We start from the raw sequence: 26,707 nt of genomic DNA, 5'->3' as shown, positions 1-26,707 counted from the left end.
CACTAAAACAGATGAATAGATATGATGTTTAAGAATAAATGGTTTTGATTATCAAAGACTGCTTAATAGAAAAAGCATGAAAAGTAACAATTGACTTAAATCATGGAACTGGAAAAATCTCATGCAAAAAAAAAAAAAGTAACCCTAAAGTTTTACAAATAGTTCAGAGGTCTAATATGTGATACTAAAAAAGTTTTGTTATCACAAACTCAAACTATGCAGAACTAGTCTCATTCAGCAGCACAAATGACACCTTTCGCTGCTCTACCCCAGAAGCAGCAGTCTCATTCCTAGCCATGTGAAAATAAGACAAAACACTGTCAACAGTCACTTCTACCTGTAACTGATACAACCGAAGCCCTGGACACAAAAGCAACAGAACTGTATGAGCAGCTGCATCCCTGGATAGAAGATAAAAAGAACCGTAATAAACACTGAAATAAAAAAGTGGCTCACTGTACATGGGAGCAGACAAGGAAGATTTCCAGCAAGCTGAGAGGATGAGAATGTTCTACTTTCTCAAATTATCAAAATGGGGTTTTGATGTAAGACTTTTGATGAATTTATATCTATTATTAAGTCCAAAAAAACTCAGTTTAGCATTTACAGCCAACAAAGTACAGGGACAAAATTCTCCCACTAAATTATCTCTGAAACAGGATCCTCCTATCGGAGACCTAACAAGTCACAGCTACTTTCCTCTGGCTTTCTACAGTCTGGTGAATAAGAAGCAATTACTACCCTCAAGTCCATACTTCAACAAGGAGCCCCTAAACCACCCATCTCTGAACCTTAGAAAGTTGGCAGGTGACACCAGCTGGAACTCTCTAGACTATCCACCACCACTAGCCTCTACCTGCCATCACTGCAATTTTGTGTATTTTCTGTTTCCTGTAGCCCTGTTTATAGAAGACAGTATGGTAATAAAACAAACATTGTGGAACCCTCACCCCTATTCAAGGAGACTTTCTGAAACCCCAGAAGGCTCATCACACATCCTGTGCCAAAGGCAGGGTTCTGACTTTCTGTGGTCCCCTTGCTTTCTCTAAGTTTTACCTACAGTCATTGTCTAAGCAGAAGCTTTACTGAGAAGTTATTCACATACCTTAAAGTCCACCCACTTAGGAGTATTCTTAGTATGTTCACAAAGTTATGCAACCATCACTATAGCAGCTTTTAGTACAAATGATTTAGAAATCTAGGGCTTCCTTCCCTGGATTTACACTAAACTTAGATAGAAGATAACCATGGAGCCCCCACTATATTCCAAAGCTTGAGCAGCTAAAGGTGGTAACATCCAGAAATGAAGGAGTTAGTCACACAGCAGGAGGCAGCGGGTCACCTGCCTACTCACTGGCTCTTCTTTCATAAACTTTTCTCTTCAGCAGCTGGTCTTGCAGACCAACAGAAGCCAGCCCCTACCAGATGGTTGTTTTTTTTCTACTAACTTTCTCCACAGATTGATAGGTGCTGCCCATGCTAACAGCTGCTCATGCTGGCTACCCTTCCAGGGGCTTCAGGAAAGGTGCTATCATGGCTTTCCTGAGCCTCTTCTTTCTTTTGTACTTGTTTCCAGTTTCTCCCAAGAAAGTTATCAGCTTATTCCTGTAATTAACACTCCCTTATTCTGAGACTCACAGTGGGTCTGCTACCCCCCAGGGAACCCTGAGCTGATTCAGATAGCTACATTCTGTGAGTCTCTTCTGTGTGCTGCACGCAGCTATGTTCTGCCATGTATTTTATACCATACACTATTTTAATGGTCTAATTATTGAAATATTATATGCAAACAGAAAATACTGTAAATCATGAATATATGTGTGCTTGTATGCATATATCATACCAATGTCCATAAAACAGAATACTACAAGCATTCCAAAAGCTGGCCCACATCCTCCCCACTCTCCAAAGACAACTATTTCTCAACAAATCTATCAATTCATTTCACCTATTTTCAAAGAAGTTTTTAACTTATGTATGGCATCAAAATATTTAATCTCAAGTACCTGTTTCTTTGCATCAACAACTTTGTTTGTTAAAGTCACTCATGAATGAAGCAGAAGTCCACTCATTTTTGTGGCTTTACAGCTCTGTATTACATAAGCATACTACAACCAATTCTCTGTTGTGTTGTTAAGCATTTGGGCTGCTTCCAGACTGTGAGGACTAGGAGTATAGCTCTCCAGAGTGTTTCCCATGTGTTTTGGGTGCACACACATACACACATTTTTGTTAACAACATATATAAGGAGTCGAACTACTAAGATGTGTGCTATGTCTCTTCCACTCTATCAGATAATTCTATTTTCCACAGTGGTTAAATTAATGCAGATACTGACTGTTCCTTGCCAACAACTGAAGCTGTCCTTTTCAGTTTGGTCATTTCAAACGCAACAGTGTTTTGCTGGAGTTCTGCTCTGCCCTTTCCTGCTGGCTCATGTAGTGAACATCCTCTGGTTTGAGTGAGCCTCCTGCTCACTTTCCGGCATTGTCTTTTCTCTTCTCTGACTCACAGAAATTCCTAAAATACTCTGATATAGGCCTGTGTTGGCCAATCTCACTCTCTGACTTGACCTTTTCATTCACTCAAAGAGGTCACTTAGTGAAGAGAAGTACTTTTACTGCAACCCAGTGCACCCTAAGCTTTTTACTTTATAATGTCTGTGTCTTCATACTGCTGCACAGATTAGCACCAGAAATGAACTGTGTTTAGCAATGTGTCCTGTCTGTGTCACACCTCTTAGCTTAAAACCATCCTTCAAATCAATGAAGCTGTCTAGAAGCAGAGTCCCTGATGGACATCAAACAGGAGGAAAGATGCCAGATCCAGTAGATAGGCATGCTTAGGTTCAGTGATGCACATGAGACTATGCCTGAGTGTGAGAAGTGTGCTCCAACACTGCTAGACGGTATGCTTACAACCTCCACCTAAGCAGGGGCATGTAGCAACCACACAATTCACCTCCGTACATATAACATACACATATCAACCCACATACATACATTTCTCATCCACATTTCAAAATTATGGCATCATACAGACAAGCTAGCTTAGCAGCTAAAGTGATTGTCACAGTAAGCTGACAGAATGAATTTGATCCACAGAACACACATAAAGGTAGAAGGAGAGAATCAACTCCACAAAGTAGTCATGCTAACAGTGGCATATGTACTCCACCTCCAACACATACACACATAGTAAATAAAAACTTTAAACAGCAGTTACAAAAAAATTAACTCAAAAAAGCTAAGGAAGTCGCTATTAGCAGAAGATGATATATGTCTCTACAATCCCAGCACTTGGGAGACTAAGATGAACCAGACTGACTTCACAGCAATATTCTGGCCATCCTGAAAACATAAGGAGTCCTTGTCACCAAAGAAAAGTCAATCTCACTAAACATTAAAGTGTTCCCAGTGAAATCTCTTGAAAAGGGGGAAATATTCTGACCTAAACCATTAAGGCTGCCATCAATTTACAGAAAACCACAAGCAGATTATATGGTGAAGAATGCCAGATTAAACTATAAAGGCAGAAGAGGCAGCGAACAAGTTCTGTGGACAGTTAGAAAGTGAAGTGACACCAACTCTGCCTGTGCACACAAGGACAGGGGAAAGGCTCAGTAAGAGACCTTGACAGTGGGCACGAAGGACAGAGACGGCTACTCGATATCAAGGGTAGGTTCAGTAAGAGATGCTGACAGTGGACATCAAGGATGGAGACAGCTTCTCTCATGCCAGTGAGTGTTCTCTCAAGAGAGAGGCTGTACAGCTAAGGAACACAGAGCCTCCAGTGAGGCGGGACTGCCGTCACGAGTATTTTTCAGCATCCTTCTTGACCAAGCTAACAATGTAACATGCCTAACAACTGAGATCACTCAGACACTGGTCATCCTATAACAGCCTTCCAAACTGAATGGCACTTCCCAGGAGTGATGACTGCCGTAGTGTTTTAGGACAGAAAACAACTACTAACTGACAGAGGTGGCTATGAGGAAAAAACAAAGAAATAAGGTACACATGTTACACTTACCAAGTTAGTCTGAACCACTTAGGATAAGAAAAGTTACAAAGAAAACAGGAAAATAAAAATAGATAAGCTTTGCCCTAGCAGGTACAACCTTAGAGTGTTGTAAACAGCCTGGCAGGTTCTTCCAAAGATTTGTGTTTGTGCATATGTATGTGCCACAAACAAACAGGTGCCTGTGAAAGCCAGAAGAGGACTTCAATACCCCTGAAACTGCAACTACAGGTGGTTGCAAACTCAAACTACCTGATGCGGGTGCTGGAAACCAAATATGGGTCCTCTGCAAGAGCATTAAGTGTGCCTAACCATGACGCCATCTCTTCAGCCCCTGCTTGGCAGTTTTATCCAAATTCAGATGTTCATTCAGATGCAATCCTTCTGTCTACTTGTTGATTACAAATGTCCCCTCCACTTCCTTCTGTGTACTTTAACCATAATTTGTTTAATTATGATGAGATGACTTATGAAAGCAAACAAGAGTAGATTAAACCAGTGATTCTCAACCCTAGCAGTACTTAAGGATCTCCTAGAGCAAAAAAAAAACCCACCCTCATTCCAAGGCCTCCAACTTAATTGGTCTAGGGTGGGGCTACTCAGGGGTAAAATCCATCTTGTAGCTAAGATTAAGCATGAATAACACAGAGACAGCAGGAGGGGGCTGGCTTCTCAAAACTGCTTAAAGAAAGGCATCTTACCCTTCGGTGGAGCATTACAGCTTCAGTGGACCCGTTAAGAGGGCATTCCCCATACCTCAGAGAATCTGGTCCAAGGATGAAGGAGTATGTACTATCTTGGCCTACCTATTTGGGTAGCAGCTTCCTCTGATAGTTTGGAAATCTTCCTACCACCCAAACTTTCAAGGGCTCACTTTGGGAGTTGTCATCAGAAGTAGCAAAGAGCTCTAGAAGGCATTTGTCCCACCCCCACCCCCCTGTAACCACATCTCTACTTTTGTCAGTTTTATAGATTTTAGGTCTCCCATAGGATAATGTGTGGAAAGCAGTTCACAGGCTTTTAATTTTTTATTTTGTTTGTACTGTTGGTTGTTGATGTTCCTGTTGCTCGTTTGTACAGTTCTTTGAGATGGAGTGTCACTCTGGAGTCCAGGCTGTCTTTATATAGTCAGGGTGGCCTCAAACTCATGGCAATCTTCCCGCTTCATCCTTGGGAAGTGCTGGGATTATAGGTATGAGTCATCACACCTGACTCAAATTCTTTTTGGAAAATTGCTAGACCTTCTTCTAGTTCAAAAGTACTAATGTTGAGTCTTGTGGTGGTCCCCATAAGTTCATACATTTGAATGCTCAATTATCAGGGAGTGGCACTACTTAGAAGTATTAACTTAGAAGTATTAAGAGTTATGTCCTTGTTGGGCTAAGTGTGGCCTTGATGGAGGAAGTTCTTCACTGGGGGTAGGTTTTGAAGTTTCACATGAGGCAATGTCTCTCTCTGTCTCTCGGCTGGGGATCAGGTTGTAGCTCTCAGCTACTACTCCAGTGGTGCCATGCTCGCCACCATGATGATAATAGACGAAGTCTCTAAAACTGTCCAGCAAGCCCCGATTGCTTTCTTTCATAAGAGATGGTATCTTCGTAGTAATACACAGTGACTACGACAGGATTGCTCCAGTAGCTCACGTCAGTGTTTAGCAGGCGAACCTGATGACTCAAAGTCGAACCCTGGGAACTACATGGTCGAAGTAGAAAACCCACTCCCAAGAGTTTCTTTCATAAAGAAAAACTATCCTCTCTAGCTTGTTTCTACCAATGACTCAAGAACTCCCAATGTACCTTTTGAGATGGCAAACTTAAAAGGGAGACTCAGATATGCCCACAACAATGCCCTCAGGTGTGTCTTTCAGTGTAGTTCTAGAAGTCTCTTTCCTTCTCTTAAATCATGCTTACAAGCAGTATTAAAAGTATATTCTGGAGGGGAGGGCAAAGAAATCAAGATCTCTAGCTGCTTGGGCCAGGCGGTGGTAAATGCCTTTAATCCCAGCACTCAGGAGGCAGAGGCTAGAGGATCTCCGTGAGTTTATCACTTATAGGCCAGCCTGGTCTATAAGAGCTAGTTTCAGGACATCTAGAACTGTTACACAGAGAAACCCTGATTCAAAATTTAAAAAAAAAAAATCTCTGGCTGCTGAGCTGACACAGAGGGTCAAGGTCAGAAATCTCTAGGGACCAGGTGACAAGAGGATATTGTTGACACAGGATTAAATGGTAAAGATAAAGAAGCATGAGCCTGATGACAAGAATGGCATCCTCACTCCACTGGCTTCCACTGAGACATACTGTTTAGTTGAGTTGTAAACACGGGCTAATACATCTCGGCAATTGAAGTAATCACAGGGGTTTTATCATACCAATCACCAATATCATGACATAAAAGATACAGTTTATCATCTTTCCAAGTACAAAGCAGGTGGTACAGACCCACCACTAGATGCTATTTAAGACACCTAGGAAGCATGTGCATACTTGGGTAAATGGTAGGTATGTGTGCTTTAGAGTAAAAGGTCCTGTTCCCACCAGCACAGTGAGTTTACAGTTGTTCACATGCAAGTAGTATGCAGATAATAGTACCACAGATCTGTGTCAAGAGGGCAACTAAACAGGAATCTCAGAAGAGTAACTCTAAACCAAGAAATTAGGAACTGAAGAGATAGCTCAGTGGTAAAGTATTTGCCACACAGCATGAGGGCTTGAGTTCAGAGCCTGAGACCCACATGATGGTGTGTATCTATTACTATGTCCCACACTGGGGCATAAAGATAAGCCAATCCCCAAACTCACAGGCCAGTCAGTCTAATCAACTGGTAGAAGTTCCAGTTTCAGTGACAGAACTGATCTAAAAAACTAAGGTGCAGAGCAACAGAGGACAACACCAAAATAGTCTCTACTGCACAGCCACACACAAGTGAACACACACACACTATAAAATAAAGTGAGAAACTGGCAAAAAAAAATAAAATAAAAAAGAATTGATTTTAGAGAAGTCCTACTGTCCTAAGATTTGTCTTTTTTTTTTTTTTTTAATGAATGGGCTGTTTGTAGCAAGGGGCCATGGTCTGCACAGTTGTCTTGTACTGGAGGTTAGCTCTAACCAAGGGGTCTCGGAAAATTACCTGAATAGCAAGGTGAACACAGAGTTATCTCTGACCAGGAGCCTCCAAGATTGCTGCTGGCCACTAACAACTACCTGGCAGAGGGAGGGCTGTTCAGCAGCCAACTTGCCTCTAAGGGAACAGTGTCACATGCTCAGTTTGGTGAGTGACAAATCTAGAGCTCTCTGCTGCTTTCATTTTCTAATGTGAAGCAGGGTCAACAACTACAGGCAGAACTTAGAAAGGGGCTGGTCCAGCTTAGGGTAGGAGGGAAATATAAAGTATAAAGAAAACTACACTGACAATAAGTCGGCTGAGCTTGGGAAAACCTTGAAGAAAAGAACAGAGATGACAGCTTAAGTCTTTAATCCTAGCACTTGAGATACAGGAGGATCTCTACGAGTTCAAGGCCAGTTCTGGTCTACAGAGCAATTTTCAGGACAGTTTGAGAAAACAATGTCTCAAAAACAAACAAAAATAAAGTCCACATGAGGCCTCTAGTCAACAATTTACAGAGAGAGGTCACAGCCTGCCTCACTCTCCTGCTTTACTGCTTGGGGGCAGACAGAAAGAAGCCAGATGACAACACTGGTTCTCTCAGTACTGCTCTTTGTCTAACTAGGTATTACAAGAAGGGATTCAGGAAAGTCCTAAAAGAATGATCATGTATTACAGACTTTAGATTTGAAGCTAAGTAGAGAGAAGTATAAGAGGGGCCTTCCTGAGGTCCCCACAAGAATGCTTTGCTACTCCTTAACCTGAAAATCTACAACATCACACAGGTTCTGAGGTTCTCACTACATGGTCATCAACACTGTGAAACTGCCCTGGTCACATTTGTGGCCTTCCGGTTCCCCCTCAGGGGGCCACCCAAGAGGGCAGGAATCCCATTAATCCTGGATATTTCTTAATTTGGCTTGATTGGGATTTTGTGTCAGCAGAGAGCACGCGTTAGGAAAAATTCCTAACATCCAACACCTAAAATGTGCCTCCAGGTTTACAGCACTCAGGATTAGACCAAGCCATACCTACGTCCCCCTGCCACACTCACTGAAAAGGAATAAACTGTTCATGAGGCAGAAGGGGAGGTTGCACCAAAAGATACCCCAGAAGAAACTGGATGAGCGAACCTTTATGGCATTGGAAAGAAATTCAGCATAGAATAAATACAAGTAAAAATAAAGAAAGCAAAGGTGCAGGAGAAAGAGGGAAGGGAAAGAAAGGGGAGAAAGGGGGGAAGAGGGAGGTGAAAAGGAGGGGCGGGAAGGGAAGGAGGACAGACAGAGAAGAGAGGACAAAAAGCAAGGAAGGGAGGGGGGAGGAAAAAGGAGAAGATAGGAGGAAGCACACAACTTCTCTAAAGAACAACAGTCAGTAAACAACCAGCCAGTGAAGCAGCAAGGGTAGTGGTGGGTGACTGATAAGCAGGACAGATGCCAACAGCAAGAAACAATGGCCAGCCCAGCAGGAAGCCACAGTAATGAGGTAAAGGAGACAAACAGCAAGCAGGTTAGATTGCCAGGTACCCAAGGAGAGCACAAACCCTATGTCATGTCTCCTGGGAGATAAGACTCCTGGAAGAACCTCACACCTATGGGAAGGTTCCAACAGGAACACAGGCCCCACAAAGGTACATAGCCTTGCTTCACCACAGTATGCCCCAGCAACTAGGATCCCATCAAACCTGCTTAATAACAACAAAAAAGAAAAACTGAGGCAGGCATCAGGGGAAAGTGAGGGGAAGAACAAAGGACTGGGGGGGGGGGGAGGACACAAGACATGACAGACAGCATGAAACAATCACCAGCACAAGCTGTGGCCAGACCACAGCTGCTCCAGGCTCCCTGAGGAGACTACTCTGGCCTCAAAGGCTACGTCAACTACACATGGAATTATTAAGTGTCTGATATGAGCAAGCAAAGGAGACAAGACACTGTGCTTCCCACTCATTCTGTCTCCATGCCACCATCTCTACAAGCTGTTTCAGTTTCTCTCTCTAAATTCATCACCCAGGTAACCTATTCCAACAGACTCAGAGAGGCCTTCCTTCTCACCCTCTCAGAGCCGTATGTGGCCTCACACCTTCACTTCCCTCACTCCTCATTCCACTCCAACTTGCCTCTGTGTCAACAACACTCCGCTGACACCATGTCACAAGGTCAATAAAAGCCTCCAGGTCGTCAAATCCAAGTGTAACTTCCTATCTGATTTTACTCAACTTCTTAAAATTATCTTTAGCTATGTTCTGTCCATATAATAATGCCACCCAGACAGCTACATAGAATCCACAGCCTGTACATATGCTAAATGGGAAAACTAATCAGGTAGCAGGCAGAATTAAGGTTGCGAATAAACTCGCCTTACAACAGAGAAACTACTCCTGGGTTATCCAAGTGGGCTCAAAGTACTTGAGCTAGGACTGTGGCTTTCCCACAGGGCACTCACCCAGCACAACCCCAGGACTGTGAGGAGGGAGAGAGGAAGGCACTGAAAATAACAGGAGGAGGGGAGGAGCAGCAGTGTGACAGAGAAAGAAATGTGACTACAGAGGCAAGCTCTAGGTTGCTGACTTTGGGGATGGAAAAGGGGAGTCCGGAGCAGAACTCAGCAACAGAACACTTGCCTGCCACACACAAGGCCCTAGGTCTGATCCCCAGCATGAAGGCAGAGTGGGGTCTGGAGAAAAGAGCCATAATCCAGGGAATGTGAACAACCTTCTAGAATGGTTCGGAAAGCAGAGTCTCATGAAAGATGTGTGACTGAACGAGCTAAGCCAATACCTCACATACAGAGCCAGCTAAAAACGACTGCATTGCTTTAAGCCACTAAAATTGTGACAATCTGCTGCCAGCAGCAAACAAGAAACCCAGGTGCCTTTTCTTGAGGGGGAGGAGGGGAATGTTCTGATACAGGGTCTCATTATATAGCCTTGGTTGGTAGAGATTTCTATGTAGACCAGGCAAGCCTCAGATTCATAAACATCTACCTGCCTCCCAAATGCTGGAATTAAAGGTGTACACCATCTAAAGCTAATCTTTAGGCTCCCCTCTTGTCTTTTTCTTTCTTTGGAGGCTGTCTTAGAACTCACTCTGGAGACCAGGCTGGCCTCAAACTCAGAGATCTAATGTAGGATTCCCTCTGTATACTATGAATATGTTTTATTACCATTAGTTAAGAAAGAAGCTGCTTTGGCCTATGGCAGGGCAGAATAGAGCTAGGCAGAAAAAATAAACTGAATGCAGGGAGAAAGAAGGCAGAGCTGGGCAGATGCCATGTAGCTGCCCAAGAAGCAAGATGTGAGGTAACAAGCCACAAGCCTTGTGGTAAAATATAAAAATAACAGAAATGGGTTAATTTAAGATGTAAGAGCTAGCTAGAAATATACCTAAGTTGTTGGTCAAACAGTGTTGTAATTAATATAGTTTCTGTGTGATTATTTGGGTCTGAGTGGATGGGAAACAAAAGGGCAGTCTCTGCCTTCTGTGTGCTGGAATTGAAGGCATGCACCACCATGCTTAAACTTCCTTCTTGAAACACTCAGCTTCCATCTCAGCCCCTGCCCAGCTCAGTCTCTTCACTGGCTCCTCCTATGTCCTTCTCAGATACCTTTCACATTCAGAAGACCTTACTCAGTCTGCAGTTCTAAATATAGTGGTGGCTCTGCACTATCCATGGACCATTCTTGGCTTCTCCAGCTCCACCTCAAGACACACCTACTTCTCCAGTCTCCCATCTGTTACAGGACCTCTCTAACATTCTGACCATCCCCAAAAGCCATGGAGCAAACACAGACAGTGAAAATAGACTCCATACACCTTCTGTCACTCACTTCCTCAAAGCTCCTCTTCCAAAGGCTGACCATTATTTAAAAATGGAACCAGATGGTCTATCCTGCCCACCTCACCTAGTTTATCTCCCAGAAGGACACTCTGCTCCAATCAACAGGGTCTCTCTCATTGTTCCTCAAACAAGCACATCCCAGCCAAAAGCCTCTGTTCATGATAGTCCCTCTTGCTATGAATCTATTCCCCCAGGCCCTCGGGTAGCTAGCCAGATTTCTCAGCTCACCAGGCCCTTCCTAAAGGCCTTTTCTATAACACACCCTCTAGAGCCCCCCCCCACCCCAATGCTCACAACCTCAGTATCCTGTTCTCTCAGTAGTCTCTGAATCTCTTCCCTACTTGTTAATTCACACAGTCTGTCAGGAAGGCCCAAGAGTGTAGGGTTAAGTCGGTCCCTTTAGGGGGCGGGGTTTGCCTCGGGCGTTTGTTGATGGATAAATCGAGCACGTGGAGGCTGCGCCCTCCCTTTTTCCCTGTCTCCTGGGAAAACGGCTCCACGCTGGAACCTCGGTTCTGTAAGTTTGTTTATATATTAAAACTATATATATATATATTCTTTAATATCTGCCTTTGCAATTATTTACGCTGATACACAAGAGAAGAGGGGCTTGTCTGTCTGGTGCCTTCAGCATCTCCAATCAGTGCCTGGTAAACAGCAGTACCTCAAAAACATTACTGAATACATAAATGATATAAATTCAAACATTAACATGCAATCAGTAAACACAATATTGTGAATGGCTGCCAAGAAAGGCCTAACATAGAACACAGAAAGAGAAGAACCAGGTCACAAAACTGCACATCTAACAACTAGCACAGAAAAGTCTGAGTAGTGATTTTATTTCTGATGGTACAACCGTCTTCTAGGGGTACATCAGTAAGTAAGAAAAAGAAATCCCCTTTCTGAGGCTTCCAGTTCTAACCTGGCAAGCAGTCCTCTTCACAGAGGCTCTTGTATTCTTACTTCATCCTCCCTTTTTCCCGCCTTCTGTAAGTGGAGGGCCTAATGTGCAGTAGTGAGCCGATCTCAGGCCTGTGTCCCTCCTAAGAGCTTGCTGGTACCTGGGGTTTGGAAGTACTCTTAGCTCCTCTCCTCTACTTCAAGTTTTCCAAGGGTAGTTCTCATGGATCTTTTGATTACTACTGGTAGCTTTAGTAGGTCAGGCAATCTAATTTTCAGGGTCAAGTTAGAGTAGCCTCTAGAACAGCAACTCCGCAACTCAAGCTGATAGGCTCCTCATTCATTTATTCAGTAAATAGTCACTACATAAGCACTCAAGATCCATCCATGAGCACAGCAAAGATTCTTTAACCACCTAGAACTCCCAGTGCAGCAGAAGTAGAATCCAGAGTTAAAAGATGCAAGCTGGAGGCAGAGAGATAGTTCAATGGTTAAGAGCACTTGTTGCTCTTGCACTAGACCCAGTTTGCTTCCCAAAACTCACAACAACTATATCTAACTCCAGTTCCAAGGGATCTGATGGACTCTTCTGGCCATAAAATAAAGATGAATCTTTTTAAAAGTAAATGGTATAGTATATTAGATAATGGCAGATGCCAATTCAAAACACTTAAGTCTTAAGACTTAAGTCTATCCTCATTTACGAAATAAAAACACACAGCAGATTCTCTGAATTGCTTGAAGAATGGACTATTAAAACTTACTGGAAATTACCTTACTATAAAAATTTGGTTAATAGTAATTAAAACATTTATCAGAAATGATTCTTAAATAACCAGTTAAAAAGCCTAAATTTTGTTCAATAATTTAAAAATGAAATTCTACCATTCACATTGGTAAGAATCTTATGATATCAGGAAAGGGGATCTGTCACCACACAGCTAAGGGGTGTCAGGAACATGGGAAATAACTATACTTGTCCTCAATCTTCCAGATCTTACTGTATTCCAAGCTATTTAATGTACTCTTTCTCAGAAATAGGAAGCAGGTAGCATTCTTCTGTTCTTTCAACTTGTTCTTACCTTTAATAAAGACAGACATATGTAAGTGCTTTTTCTCCTATGTGCTATGGTCTATCCGAAGAAGTCCCTTACAGCTTTCTGGATAAGAACCCCACCTGGCAACAGCAAGCCTTCCTCTGGGGCAGCTTCAGGAAACAGCCTATCTTCCACCACAAAGAACAAGATAGGAGGCTCTCTCCACCCTTGGCCTTAGCCTTCTGGCTGCACTACAGTCTCCTTCAGAGGAATACAAGATAATGTCCTCTCCTTTATCAGCAGTCTGTGTGCTACCTGCTCTTGCTATTCCCTGATCTCAAGTTCCTCTGCCCAACTGCTTCTCTTCCTTTGGGCACTACAGGTAGCTATCTCCACCTTCACCTACACAGTCCTGCAGGGGAGGTCTCTGTGGCCAAAACCTAGGCAGAATTTGAGTCCAGTTTCATTTAGCTCTCCACTCATTTTATTGTCATTCTAAAGGAGTTTGTGTGAGGAGACGTCGCATGTGTAAGAAACAAAACAGAAAACAGCGTGTGTGGGCAAAGGGGAAGGCTGACAGTTCCCCCAAGTTTCCCCTTTTCTCCTCAAATAGAACTGCAAGCACCTTAAATTTTGCCTTTATTTCAATTCTCCATCTGTCATGGGACCCAACAGAGAGCATCTAAGCCTTTCTATCTAGAGGAAACCCCCATATTCATCTCACTCTGACCCACCACAGCCCACACAGCATTTTGCGGTTTGTTTCCTTTTTCTGGAGATGAGGTCTCAAGCCTCCATGGCCTCAAATTCTCCTTAGCTGAGGATGACCTCGAACTTCTAAATCCCCTGCTGCTTTCTCCGAGTACTGGCTTTAAGGCATGAGATTATGTGGCACTGGGTTCAAACCCAGGGTCTTGGTGCCAGGCAAACACTAAGCAACTGAGCTTCACACCAGACCCCACCTGCATCCCCAAAGCAAAAGGACTTCCATGTCTGTGCTGCTGACCCTTTTCGGCTGACTCTCTAGGAGCATCAACACTGGGAAACTTGAGTTATAGTTTAGGAGCTTTAAAAAAAAAAAAAAAACACCTCAGCAGGGTTTCATAATTAGGAAGCATTTGGTAGGTTGGAGGCAGGGAGACAGGTCAGAAGGTAGGTTATGACATTTGGTTTCAGGTTTCTGCTGCCTTCAGCCTCATGGGCCAAACAGAGATACAAGAGTAGAAAAAGGAGACTATCCTTCATGCTTTCCCCAAAAGATGTCAAACCATCAGAAAATGCCTCCATGAACCCTGATCCCACTCTTCCTTTAAAAGACCTTCCTATATAGAACAGTTAAACTTTAAAACCGCATTTGGTATCATCCGTGTGCTTACTAAAGTAAGACTTGAGAAAGGTTCATCATGTTCCCTGTAGCCCAAGTTCCCCAAAATAAACCTGAGTGGGGTGGGAACAGCAAACCTGAGACTACAGTCAAGTCACACACACTTCTAGATTGAGCGTCTCCATCTGAATACATGCTAGATGCAATCAGGTGCTGCACAGACACTCCAGACATCTGGTACACACCAGTGAGCCAGACCAGCCCATGCAGCTGAAGAACGCCAGCTTCCCTCTCCACCTCAGTGCACTGGTGTTGCTTCTCATCTGCAGAAATCACCAGCACCCGAAGTCATCTGGCTACTAAAGGATAAGACGCTTTAGCCCACTTTGCACAACATGGTTCTAAATTGCATGTAAATACTCTTCAGCCTTTTCCAAACTGAATTTGCTCTCTGGCAAAAGTCCAGTAAGTTATGACCTGAATTAGAGGACAATCTTTCCCATTTCATCTCCAATGCTAAACAGATACAGAAACTTAGAGGTAAGACCACAAACTCACGAGTCTGCCCTCTTCTAATGTGCTGATCCCACCAAGGCCAGAGGCTTGTGAAGGGATGAAAACCCCTTTGGGGTTACTGTACAAGTAACGGCACAGTTCACAAACAAAATTAAGGGATGATTAACAGTAAAAACAAATTGCAATCCAACAGCAGAGCTGTGCCCTGACTTCCCCAACTCTCCCACACTCTGTTAGAGAGGCTTCAAAGGTCCCTGGACACCATCACCTCCAATGGGAGGAGGCCAAGCAGCCCAACTTCTCACATGACACACCTGATCAGGAACAGAGCCAAAACGTGGGTGTCTCCTGCACCAGCCCTGCATTTGCACTGGGGCTCTCAGCTCAGACTCTGTGAAAAGATTATCAGGGGTCTATGAGCTTGAAATGCTTCCCATCTTAACTTATCATCTGAAACAGTAACACCAATCACAAACATATTCCAACACAAAAAGTCATTGTTCAAGTCTATGGTTTGTGATTATATTTGTCCTGGCACCCAAGAGTGTCATTTAAATTCTTGTTGGACTAATGAGAAAAATCACAGAAGTGAATTTAAGACTAAATGGCGTATTTGTACTAGGGCCTGATGGACTTACAGAAATACTGTACAAAAACCAGTTTATCAATAAGGAAATAAGGTAGAACTGCAGGGCACAGGGCAGCACCACAGGCCAAGTTACAAAAAATGGAGAACAGTCCAACCCGTAAGATATTCAGCCCCAAGAGACAGGTTTGTTTAGGCAAAGCATTATCCATCCCACCCATCAGCACTATCCGCATAGATTTTGTTGGTTATGAAGTTTCTGTGAGTATCATGTATCTGAAACTATACTAACAGCAAAAACTACAATAAAAATCAACTGTAAAGCTGAGCTCCATAAATTAAAGAATTTAGTTTTCTATGGATGGTTTTATCTATTTCATTCACTCAAGATGAGCACTACTGAGCAGTGGCTATGGGCCAGATGTTTTTCTAGGTGCTACTCCCTGAAGTAAGATTGTAGTAAGTAGCTAAGACCTAAACCGAGGAAACTTCCTACCTTTAATGAAGGTTCCCACCTCGGCATCTGCTCAGATTCTGAAAGCATTACCTTCTGCAGGTGAAACTGCCTCTCTTGCCAGTCCTCAAAGGCAACCCAGCCTGAAACGAGCAGTCTTCCTTGCTCACCCTCCTCGCCAGTGTTGCAATGTAACAGACCTTGTCTACTTCTGCCTCTGCAGCTGGGAGCCTACAGACTTAACAACAGGCGGCTCTCATCAGAGTGCTGAGAACTGTATTTAGCCCAACTGCCACACAATTATCAGGTTTAACTTGACATGTGATAGTATGTGCTGTGTTCAAAGATCAGACGGTGTCCCTCTTACAAACTGGCTCTGTTCCTGCTGCTCACATCTCCATTTCATGTTTTCATTTAACCAGAGCAGCTCACCCAGACTCAGAAACCAACGCCACTACCTCAGACCACAAAGCTACCCAAGACAAAACCTCCTTCAAAGGTAACTAACTTCCCAGGCCCTCAAAGCCAAGCTATCGTCATAGCCTTCCCGACTAGAGCACTGTATGTTCCAGTTGAACTCACACTCAGGAAGCACCAGAGTCTTAAATGTCTCCCAACACCGTGGTTTCAAACTTCATAGCTAACATTACATAATAGACCAGCAAAGCCAATCACTGACAACTAACTGCAGGCCTGAAATTGTAGCTTTTTAAAAATATGCAAAGAAAAAATTAAAAATACAAAAGTACTGAAAAATATATGCCTACACACAAAAACGATTATGGAAATTTTAAAAGTATAAAGCACTTTGCATTTAAAAATGTAAATGAAATACAGTAATTCCCATGGTTTTATGGTCCATTTTTTAAAAAACTAAATACAAAAAGCCAGGAAAGGAGTTCACGATTTCACAGGGTCTCCTCCTATGAAAACATGAGAGGTGCACTCGTGTTTTCTCTAGTTGCCGACAGCTGGAAATGTATCATCTGAAGCTACACTGCTTGTTTCTACAACAGAAACTGTTGTTAACACTAAGATGCACCACAGGGTTAGCGATCTGGCTCAGTATTTAGAGAGCATTTACTGCTCTTCCAGAAACTTGGGGTGGATTCCCAGCACCACATGTCGACTCATAAACATACTTAATTAAATCCAGTTCCATGGGCTTTTCTGGCCTCCTCCAGGACCAGGGACACACATGGTACACACACACACACAATACACATAATACATGCTAAACATTCATACATATAAAATAAATCTTTTTAATTCATCTTTTACAGAAAACCTTGAAGCTGACACCAACATATGATGCCACTTTAGTAACTGAATAACAAAGAGGAACCATTTTCTTACTCTAGAAAAACTTTGTACCAAAAGAAGAAACAGAATGTTAATAGTTCAAAAACAGTAGCATGGGCAAGCAACTTGAACATTTCATTACAAAAGGTTGCTGTATGAGTCTGTCTATGGAAGAATGCCATCTGAGACTGAGCTCCAAGACTCGGGAATGCAGCAGTTATGTTCTAAGTCAATAGCTAATTGATGACTAAACCAAAGAAACTCCACACTGGACAACAAACCCAGAGCGGTAACACTCAATTCTGAAGCAGTCATTTGCCATCAGAAACTTGCATTAGCATAGTTATTTCTTGCTCTGGGCTTCAAAAATATTGACTCAGGATGCAAAAACCTTGTAATAGCTCATCTAAAAAAAAATACCAATGACCACAGACAGATTTCCAGTAAAGTGCACACCCACCTGGGCAAGATGGAGCATGCCTGTAATCCCAAACATATCCCAGTCCTGAGGCAGGAGGATCATGAGTTAAAAGCCAGCCTGGGCTAAGTAGCCCCTATCTACGCAGAGTGATAAAATAAATGTGCTGTGCTCCTTGCATCCTCCGTCCTGGAAATAAGAACCAGGCCTGGACACCAAGTTACACACAGGTATGGTTTCTACTGTCCATGTACCTTCTTCACTTCTGGAGACTGCCATTACTCATCATTAAGAGGCAAAGTGTTCATATGGTGGCACATGCCTGTAATTCAGGAGGCAGAGCTGGCCTGTACGACACAGCCAAGTACCAGGTCAGACAAGGCTTCACTACAAGATTCTGTCTCAAAACAAACACTTTTTAAAGGAGTCGATGAGACGACTTGGCAGGTAAAAGCACTTTGCCAGAAGCTCTAGCAGCCTGAGTTGGAGCCCGAGGACTCAAACTACACGGTGAGAGCAGAGAACTGCTTCCCAGTTGTTAACATCCTCCACACGTGTCTACACGTACACATTCTCTCAAATAACAAATAAATGAAATTTTAAGTATATTTAAAGAATGAAGGTATGGAAAGATGGCTCTGCCCACAAAATGCTTGCCACATTCAGCATGAAAACCTGACGTCAGTCCTTCAGCACACATATCAGAAGTTGGCATATATACATGCCTGTAATCCTAACACTGGTAAGAAAGAAAAAGAAGGGGCCTGGGGCTCACTGGCCAGTTAGTCTTGCAAGTTGGTGAGTTTCAGGTTCAGTGAGACACTCTGTCTCAAAAAGTAATGTGGAGAGAAACTGAGTAAGACATTGGGCATGTGCATGGCCTCCACATACAGACACATACATGTGTGCAAGGACACACATATATACATACACACAAACATGTAATATGCACATACATCACACACTAAAGCAAAACTATTTTCCTAAGAAATGAATGGTGCTAAAATCAAATCACCATGCAAGACACTATATACTTATAGTCAAACAATTCTATACAACAAAAAGATTAAAAGTCACTGAATAACTGCAAGATCTTGAAAAAGAGTCCAGTTGAAAAATGCCATCATCACCTGTAATCCCTGCACTTGGGACATTGAGGCAGGGTAGAATTCAAGATGCAGAGTTCAAGACCAGCCCAAGATACATGAGATCCTATCTCAAAAACAAGAAGAGGGGCTAGGGGAGAGAAGAACACTGAGAACAGAGGCAGAAGAAGGGGAATAAATAATAATAACAACAAACAAAGTAACAGTTCTTCAGGACAAAGCAGAAAAGAATGTAAGTTCCATCACCTGCAGAGGCTGCACACCCCACACACTTTTTTCAGCCTGAGCACGCTAAGAAAACTATTTAGCATCTCCATATGTCACACTTCTTTATCTATACTACAAGGGTAATCAAACAGCCTACTTCATAGGATTAATTCAAGGGCTAAGAGTATTCATGAAGAGGAACCCACAGTGCCTACCCTACAACCAACCATAGACACTGGCTTCCATGATTGCTACCGTAGCCATCAGCATAGATCCCTGGGAGGCCTCAGGTCTCAGGAGCACTTCTATCTACCCAAGAAAGCACAGTCTAAAGCTGATTTGCTTCTAGACACAACATTCCATTTCTTCTCAGTTGCAAATAACACTGAAGAAGGAAAGGAAATTATATAGCCCAATGGGTTAGGGAAAATTAAAATAAACCAGGGAGGTGGCACACACATTTAATCCCAGCACCTGGGAGGCAGAGGTAGACAGATCTCCGAGTTTGAGGCCAACCTGTCTACAGAGTTCCAGGGCAGTCTAAAGGGGGAAAAAAAAAACAGAACAACATAAAGATAAAAGTGGCTGAACTAAGACAAGAATCACCTCATCAAAGTAACCTATAGCTTCACCAAACACTGAGATATGCACACATTACACACACAAGAAATGAAGCTAGGAAACAAACTTTACAGACCAAGAGCACTGCCGTGACTCCATCACTCAGCTCTTTCTACCTACACTTCCGCATCTCTAAAAGGAAACACTGCTCACCTTACAGCATTATGAGACTTAGAAATAATTTGGGCTGGGCTGGAGAGATGGCTCAGTGGTGAAGAGCATTGCCTGCTCTTCCAAAGATCCTGAGTTCAATTCCCAGCAACCACATGGTGGCTCACAACCATCTGTAATGAGGTCTGGTGCCCTCTTCTGGCCTGCAGACATACACACAGACAGAATATTGTATACATAATAAATAAATAAATAAATATTTAAAAAAAATAAAGAAATAATTTGGGCTCAGTCCCTAGCAAATGCAGGTACTTAGTACATGGCAGCATCTGAGTAGAAACAGTTCTAACTCTCCAGCACCACAGTATGAAACTGGATTTTCTCAATACAAATGTTTAAAAGCAAGTCTGAGTAAATGAACTTCTCAGAAGTACAAATGAGTCAACTGGACCCAGGATTCAACTGTGAGGGGTGAAGGGAGACAATCACAGTGGCTGAGGAGGACAGCTGCCATTTCTCGGGCAGCTCCAGTGCATGTCCTGTTTTGCACAAGCTGCACAGTGAGATGGGAACACAACTTTACCACACACTCAGCTGCTGTCAGACCATACACCTCCTCCAGGATAGAGCCTCTTGTCCCAGGAAGTGTGATCTTAAGAAATGTAGTCTTTGTACAAAAACCTTCTCAACAAGCCACCTGCTTCACATGGTTCTCAACCAGAACACAGTCAACTAGTCCACTCTGGAAGGAAAATGGACTCTTAACTGCGTACGACATTAATGGCACAGCACTCCATAAGCCTGCACAGGGATTTCATGAGCAAGGTAGACTGCCCAGGATTTTCCTCTCCTAGGAACACAAAGGCCCAGTGAGAGGTACATCCATCTAATACCATGAAGACAACAGGAGGAAGAATTCAGGAAATGCCCAGTCAAACCAAGGAAGTGGACGCCTACAGAACCACATCGACTTCTTCCTCCCTGTGGTCCAAGCCAGTCGTTAATACAACAGGGACAGGTGTGGTCCCCACCTTCACACTGAGCAGCCCTCCCGTTCTTCTAAAGCCAAGAAACAAAGAGCAATGCCCACTCCAAACTGCAGGCCATCTTTCCACCCAGATTTCCTCAGTGTGGAGCTGACAAATCACTGCAAGAATGACAGCTCGAAAGGGCGCTGTCCATCAGCCGTGCCACCTCCGCCTCCACCCCTTCAGCAACACACTCCCCTCTGTGCTTGCTGCTGCAGCAACACCTGCACAGAACACTCTTACTTGTTCTCCTCTAGACCTGCAGTTTAATATTTCAGCTGTCTGAAAGGGGGTCAACAACAGTAACCCACAGCATGGGAGAAAACAGGGAGACTCCTTACTCTTTAATCACATCCTCTAAACACTGCTGTACATGGTAGCTCATGCCCGCGATACCTAAATTTGAAAACCTAAGGCAAGGGGTCCAAGAATGAGCTCAAGACCAGCCTCAGCTACATATCAAGACCACACATAAAGTCCTCGATTGGCATTTTATAACAAAGCTAGTATGTTAGAAAGTAGAGCATGTAAATAATTTAGATTTAGAAGCAAATATACATGTGAAAGTTCCATAGCAAAACCAGTCACTCTCAGACTTGTGAGCCCACTATCAGTCTCTAACTTCACTAAACCACACTGACAATTTCTACTCCTTATGAAACGTAACTGGAGAGCATGTTTACTTTAATGTGTTTGTGACAATGCTAACTAAAGCATTAAAAAATGTTGTGTCAAAGCTCTGTCTCAGAGAGCATCAAGGAACACTGAGTTTCTATGGAATTCCTAAGAGAATTCCTACAAAGCTTCCAAAGTTTACTGTACTGTAGACAAGTGAGATAGTCCACGACTAAGATAAATTTTCAACATAGTTACTGTTTTTCAGGTCTAAAACATAAGAAATCCTTAAGTAAAACATGCTGGTTAGAACTAGAAGGGGCTAAGCAAATACTGGCCACGATAAAGCAGCTGTCCACGGAGAGCAAGGACCACCCATATGAGTGAGTAAAACACATACTCAAAAGATCTACTCAGTTGAGACAAAGCTACGAAGCTTAAGGTTCTATTGAGTATTTAAAACTGCAGCTTGTGAAGTGAAGAAATTCATCCATACAGCTTCCCACCACTCAAAACAAAGAGTCAAAATGAAGTCTCAACAGACATCACTGTTCCTTTTCAAGGCCTGCCAAATGGGAGGAAGGAGCTGTGCTCTAAGCTAACTTAGAAATAAAGAGTAAACCAACAACACAAATGGATTTATGCTAATGTGAAGTAACCAGTAGCCCCAGTCATGTGAGTCAAAGGAGAACATGACTGACAGACACACACCCAGCTCTCACCACCACAGTAACTGTCACCTTACACTGGAAATGGATAACATCCACTTTCTGCTACTACCCTACCTTAAATACCCAGATTTCAAGCTAAAACTTTAGACAACGAAACAACACACAGCTAAGATTCCCAAGTTAAAATTTACCAAAAAAGGAAAGTTTGCCCAAAAAGACAAACTTTCCTTCTATCTACTCCATCAATCTACTCTTTACATAGATGTCAAATGTGTGACCTACATTCTGGCCTGCAGTCCTAACAGAAACCATATTACTAAAGCAAACAGTCAATACTTGAAAGAAGCTCTCTCTCCAGATCAAAGGACTGATAAGCCTGTCCCCAGCTCTATATACCGAATCTCCAGCACACTGTTTTCTGTGAAGCACTGGGACTCTAGTCATTCACTTGAAACAATACAGAACTCATGCTGAGATGCACGGGTAAATCAACCATCAAACGCAAGATGCTGCTTTAGTGAAGTCACGTGCAGTTTACAGCTCTTAGCACAAGCCAAGCACACCAGAGACAGGTCAAAATCCAAGATACTTATGTCAATTTGAGATTAAGAATTCTTTTCAGCCAGGTGGTGGTGGCACACACCTTTAATCCCAGCACTCAGGAGGCAGAGGTAGGTGGGTCTCTGAGTTCAAGGATGGCCTGGACTACAGGACAGTCAGGACTACCCACAGAGAAAATCCTGCTTTTTATTGTTGTTGATGATTTAAAAAAAAAAAATTCTTTTCATTGACAATTTCCATGTTCAAGCTATTGAATTTGAAGCTAATATAAAGTAGCACTATGCAAAACATCATAAAGAGTTCACCCATAAGATAATATGCCCTTAAGAATTGAAGTGTATCTACCTCATTAGTGTTCCAGCGGTGCCTCTCTTTGGGTAAACTTGAACATTTCGGCAGACATTCAAGCAGCTTTTTCGGTAAAAAGATTTTTACATGACTACTATTGCTGTTCCCATGATCATCTATAAAGAAGAAAACAGTAAGTTCAGAGAAAGAGAAAGTCTCCTTTAAGTACACTGACAATGTCAAAAGCAGCAGCTCTGCTTAGCGGCTGAGTTCAAGAACATAGTTCCTCACCTATACACTCTGGGATGGAGGCAGCAGGAATCTGCCTGTGGGGCTCTGAAACAGACTGAGCTTTACTCCATCATATGCAAGCAAACAGAAAGTGCCCCAGAGCCGCCCAAAATCAGATTGTTACTTTAAAGGCTCTTTCAGTGCTTTCAAGAAACACCAAAATTTTAAAATGATTTAACCTCATGAAACCCAGAAACTGTTTATCAACCAAGTTAAACGTGTCATGGTTTTCAAGTTTGAAGAACTATAATTACATGTGGCTTTTATTTATAAACTAAACATGACTTTGTCTTCTATAATACAAAAGAGATTTTCCTTTCTAAAGGAAACCACAGACTCTTATAAGGATTTAAGCCTGTGGTTAACTAACAGGTAATACAGAAGCCGGCCTTTCTAGGCTGCACCTTAACAATTCATCACTTTAATTAAGCTGATTTTCATGTACATGTCTGCAGAATTAATGCAGTCCATTAGATGTAACTCTGTCTAAATGAGTCACAGAACTCATTACTTCTAGCCCAGACAGCAAATCTGACTACCTGATGCTTTGTAGATCATTTCTTTAGATAGCATTTATTTCCATCATTTATTCACATATCATTTACTTTTCCACTCCTGTAAAGAAATCCCTCCCTTTCCCTGACTCCAAATTCCTTGCCATATGTGGCAAATTCCAGTCAGAGTTTCCAATTACCCACTCCAATTTTTTACGCTGAATGAAATCCCCAGACGACACAAGGGGCCATACACCTGAGCCCTGGGGACAGCGTGTTACAAAGTTAGACTCCAGCTGCTCCACCACGGGCTCACCAACTTTCACAAGCACCCACCAGAGTCACAGCCCACACCTGTGAGGGTTCTGTGCCTTTCTGCCTGTGTGACCTTGGGTAAGTTACTCAGTGTTTCCAGTTTTTCCACATCATGAATCAGAGAATTCGGGATCGTTTAATTCTCCCTCAAGTACAAATTTCTATAAAATTTAAGGTCCTTCAGCAACAGCATGCCTTACAAATCAGCAGCTTTACAGAGGTCCACAGGTACTGCTTAAATATTAATTGAAATACAGCAATTATCTGTCCAGTTATTTCTGTACTTCTAGTTAATACTGTCTTTTGAGGGATAAATAAAACAACAACAAAACTTTTCTAAGGTTACAAAATTCCCACCTGAACACTTCTCATCTGATTAACACATTTCTTTTTCTCTTGGAGAAGGACAGAAGTAAATATTAGGCACAAAAATAGTCTGAGAAAATCTACCACATCATGCAGAATGCTTTACAGGAATTAACTTGAGAGTCTTAGCCTACTATTTTTTGGTCCATGAACTACACAGCCAACTGAATTATAAACACAACTGTGCAAGTCTCCAGCAGTGAGAAACTGCTGACACTGCTCTTAGGAGATCCAAAATTACAAATTAATACCAAATTAAGATTAAACTTAAAAATATTGCTTAAAATCAAAAGGAAATCAACTAAGAAAAAGTTAATAGGACGTTCTGATTCATTGCTTACTATAAAGCCTTTATAATTACATGTGCTCTTGCATAATCCCTGTACTTCATCCTCCAGGGAAGCATATAGGTCAAAAAATTTAAAGTACAGAAGACAGAAACACATGAAGTTTTACCTTCCTGCTTTCCATCCAATGTGGTTTTATTCTCTCTTTAAAAGAAAAAAAGTGACATACACAATTTTGAAAGTAGAGGTGAAATTTGAACATCTATATTCTATTCAATATATATGGGATATCTTTTATGAGAATAGCACTAGGCTAGTACTCAGTCGATGCAGAGATACCTTGTACATGAACAGCCATCTTCCTGAGAAAGCTATCTAAAGCAGAACAGAACATTAAACCCTAACTTCTGTTTCCATTTGTTGGTCACAACCCATGCTAAACTCCTGTCCGTTTAGCCTCTTTAAGAAACCTGGCTGCCAGCAGTGAAAGTCAGAGTGACAGGAAGAGAGAAACAGAGACAGAATGGAGTGTGTATAATGTGTGTGAGAGAGAATGGTGAGTGTGTGTGTGTCTGTGTGTGTGAGTGAGAGACAGACAGACAGACAGACAGACAGACGGAATGGAGTGTGTATAATGTGTGAGAGAATGGTGAGTGTATGAGTGTGTGTGTGTGTCTGTGTGTGTGAGTGAGAGACAGACAGACAGACAGACAGACGGAATGGAGTGTGTATAATGTGTGAGAGAGAATGGTGAGTGTATGAGTGTGTGTGTGTGTCTGTGTGTGTGAGTGACAGACAGACAGAATGGAGTGTGTATAATGTGTGTGAGAGAGAATGGTGAGTGTGTATCTGTGTGTGTCTGTGTGTGAGAGACAGACAGACAGACAGACAGACACACAGAATGGAGTGTGTATAATGTGTGAGAGAATGGTGAGTGTGTGTGTGTGTGTGTGTGTGTGTGTGTGTCTGTAGGTGTGTGTGAGTGAGAGACAGACAGACAGACAGAATGGAGTGTGTATAATGTGTGAGAGGGAATGGTGAGTGTGTGTGAAATGTGTGCATGAATACAAGACAATGTTGAATGTGTGAGAGAAAGAGAAAAAATGTTTAATGTGTGTGAGAGAATGTTGTGTATGTGAGAGAGAGAACATCAAGTCTGTGTGAGACAGAATGTTGTGTGTGTGAAAGAGAATGTTGAGTGTATGAGTATGTGTGTGTGTGTGTGTGTGTGAGAGAGAGAGAGAGAGAGAGAGAGAGAGAGAGAGTGTTTGTGTTCTTGTTCTCAATAATACAACTGCTTGAGGAAAAGCTTCAGGCTTTCAATTTCACTCTGACAGAAGAGACAATGGTGTGTGGACCCAAAGGCAAATGTTTTTAAAGACAAAAGCATAATGCTATGTGGGCACTATCTCAATCAAGGCTCCACCAGAGCTTGCTACAGAAGAGAGCTATGAAGCAGCCCTGCACAGTAACCCTATGTTCATGAGGTGAAAGGAAGGATTGCATGGCCGGCCAGCGGGTCCTCTTGCTCTGCTTTTCAAATGCATCATTTTCAGAATTTTAGGTTTATGCTGAACGGTAAGCCAGGTGCTCTTAAGAATCGTAATGATGGGTAAATGCCCTTCTCCCAACTTATGAAGAAGTAAGTTCAATGCTAGACAGAGTCAGAATTCAGAAAGTTTAATGCTAAACTCATACTCCATTCTTTAGGGCCAAGTTTAGCACAGTAACAAATTATTCACCTAAAATGTCTGGGTTCAGTTTCCAGCACCAGGGGAAAATAATACAACTTCAGTATTAATGGTTAAAGTATGGTAACTGAAAACTTTGTTCTTATGTTGGAAAAGAACTGTTCACAAAGTGATACTGCATAAAAATGTGTTTTTAATTAAAAGCTACTGTTTAATTTTTTAGAATAGCTGTAAAATGATTAAATAACTGAACATATGTGCCAGTTTTAAAATGCCAGTAATAGTATCTTAACACTAAAACTAAGGTATAAACTGGTTTCAACTGCACGTCCATATTCAACCCAAACAGTTAAACTCTGACACTGCAAAGTGGGAATGTCAACTAAATGACAGACAAGCATTTCATTATCGTTATCTAGCAAAACACATGATACATGACTTCACAATATAATTTCCTAACCTACCTCACAATAAAAACTTAACTGGTGGGGCTCTTGAAATTGACAGATGATGTGCTTGGCTGACAGCTATAATTCTAGAGA

At 42.4% G+C, this 26,707-nt stretch overlaps 1 protein-coding gene across 13 annotated transcripts in view; it reads right to left on the bottom strand.

Moving 5' to 3' along the window:
* LOC121447907 (calmodulin-binding transcription activator 1) overlaps positions 1-26,707 on the bottom strand; it is an 829,155-nt gene that overhangs the window by 773,233 nt on the left and 29,215 nt on the right. For all 13 annotated transcript variants that reach the window (XR_005974311.1, XR_005974310.1, XR_005974312.1 and 10 more), the window contains one exon: positions 22,779-22,897. Coding sequence is in view for 10 of the 13 variants with exons in the window: in XM_041651178.1 (XP_041507112.1) it covers positions 22,779-22,897 (119 nt within the window). In the remaining 3 variants the exon portion in view is untranslated. The remainder of the gene's footprint in view (positions 1-22,778; positions 22,898-26,707) is intronic.

The sequence above is a fragment of the Microtus oregoni genome, unplaced genomic scaffold (assembly GCF_018167655.1).
Source record: "Microtus oregoni isolate MIOR12 unplaced genomic scaffold, Mior012 000005F_ref0000423, whole genome shotgun sequence".
Lineage (NCBI taxonomy): Eukaryota > Metazoa > Chordata > Mammalia > Rodentia > Cricetidae > Microtus > Microtus oregoni.
The sequence above is the reverse complement of the archived record's forward strand: the minus strand, read 5'-3'. Positions and strand labels throughout refer to the sequence as shown.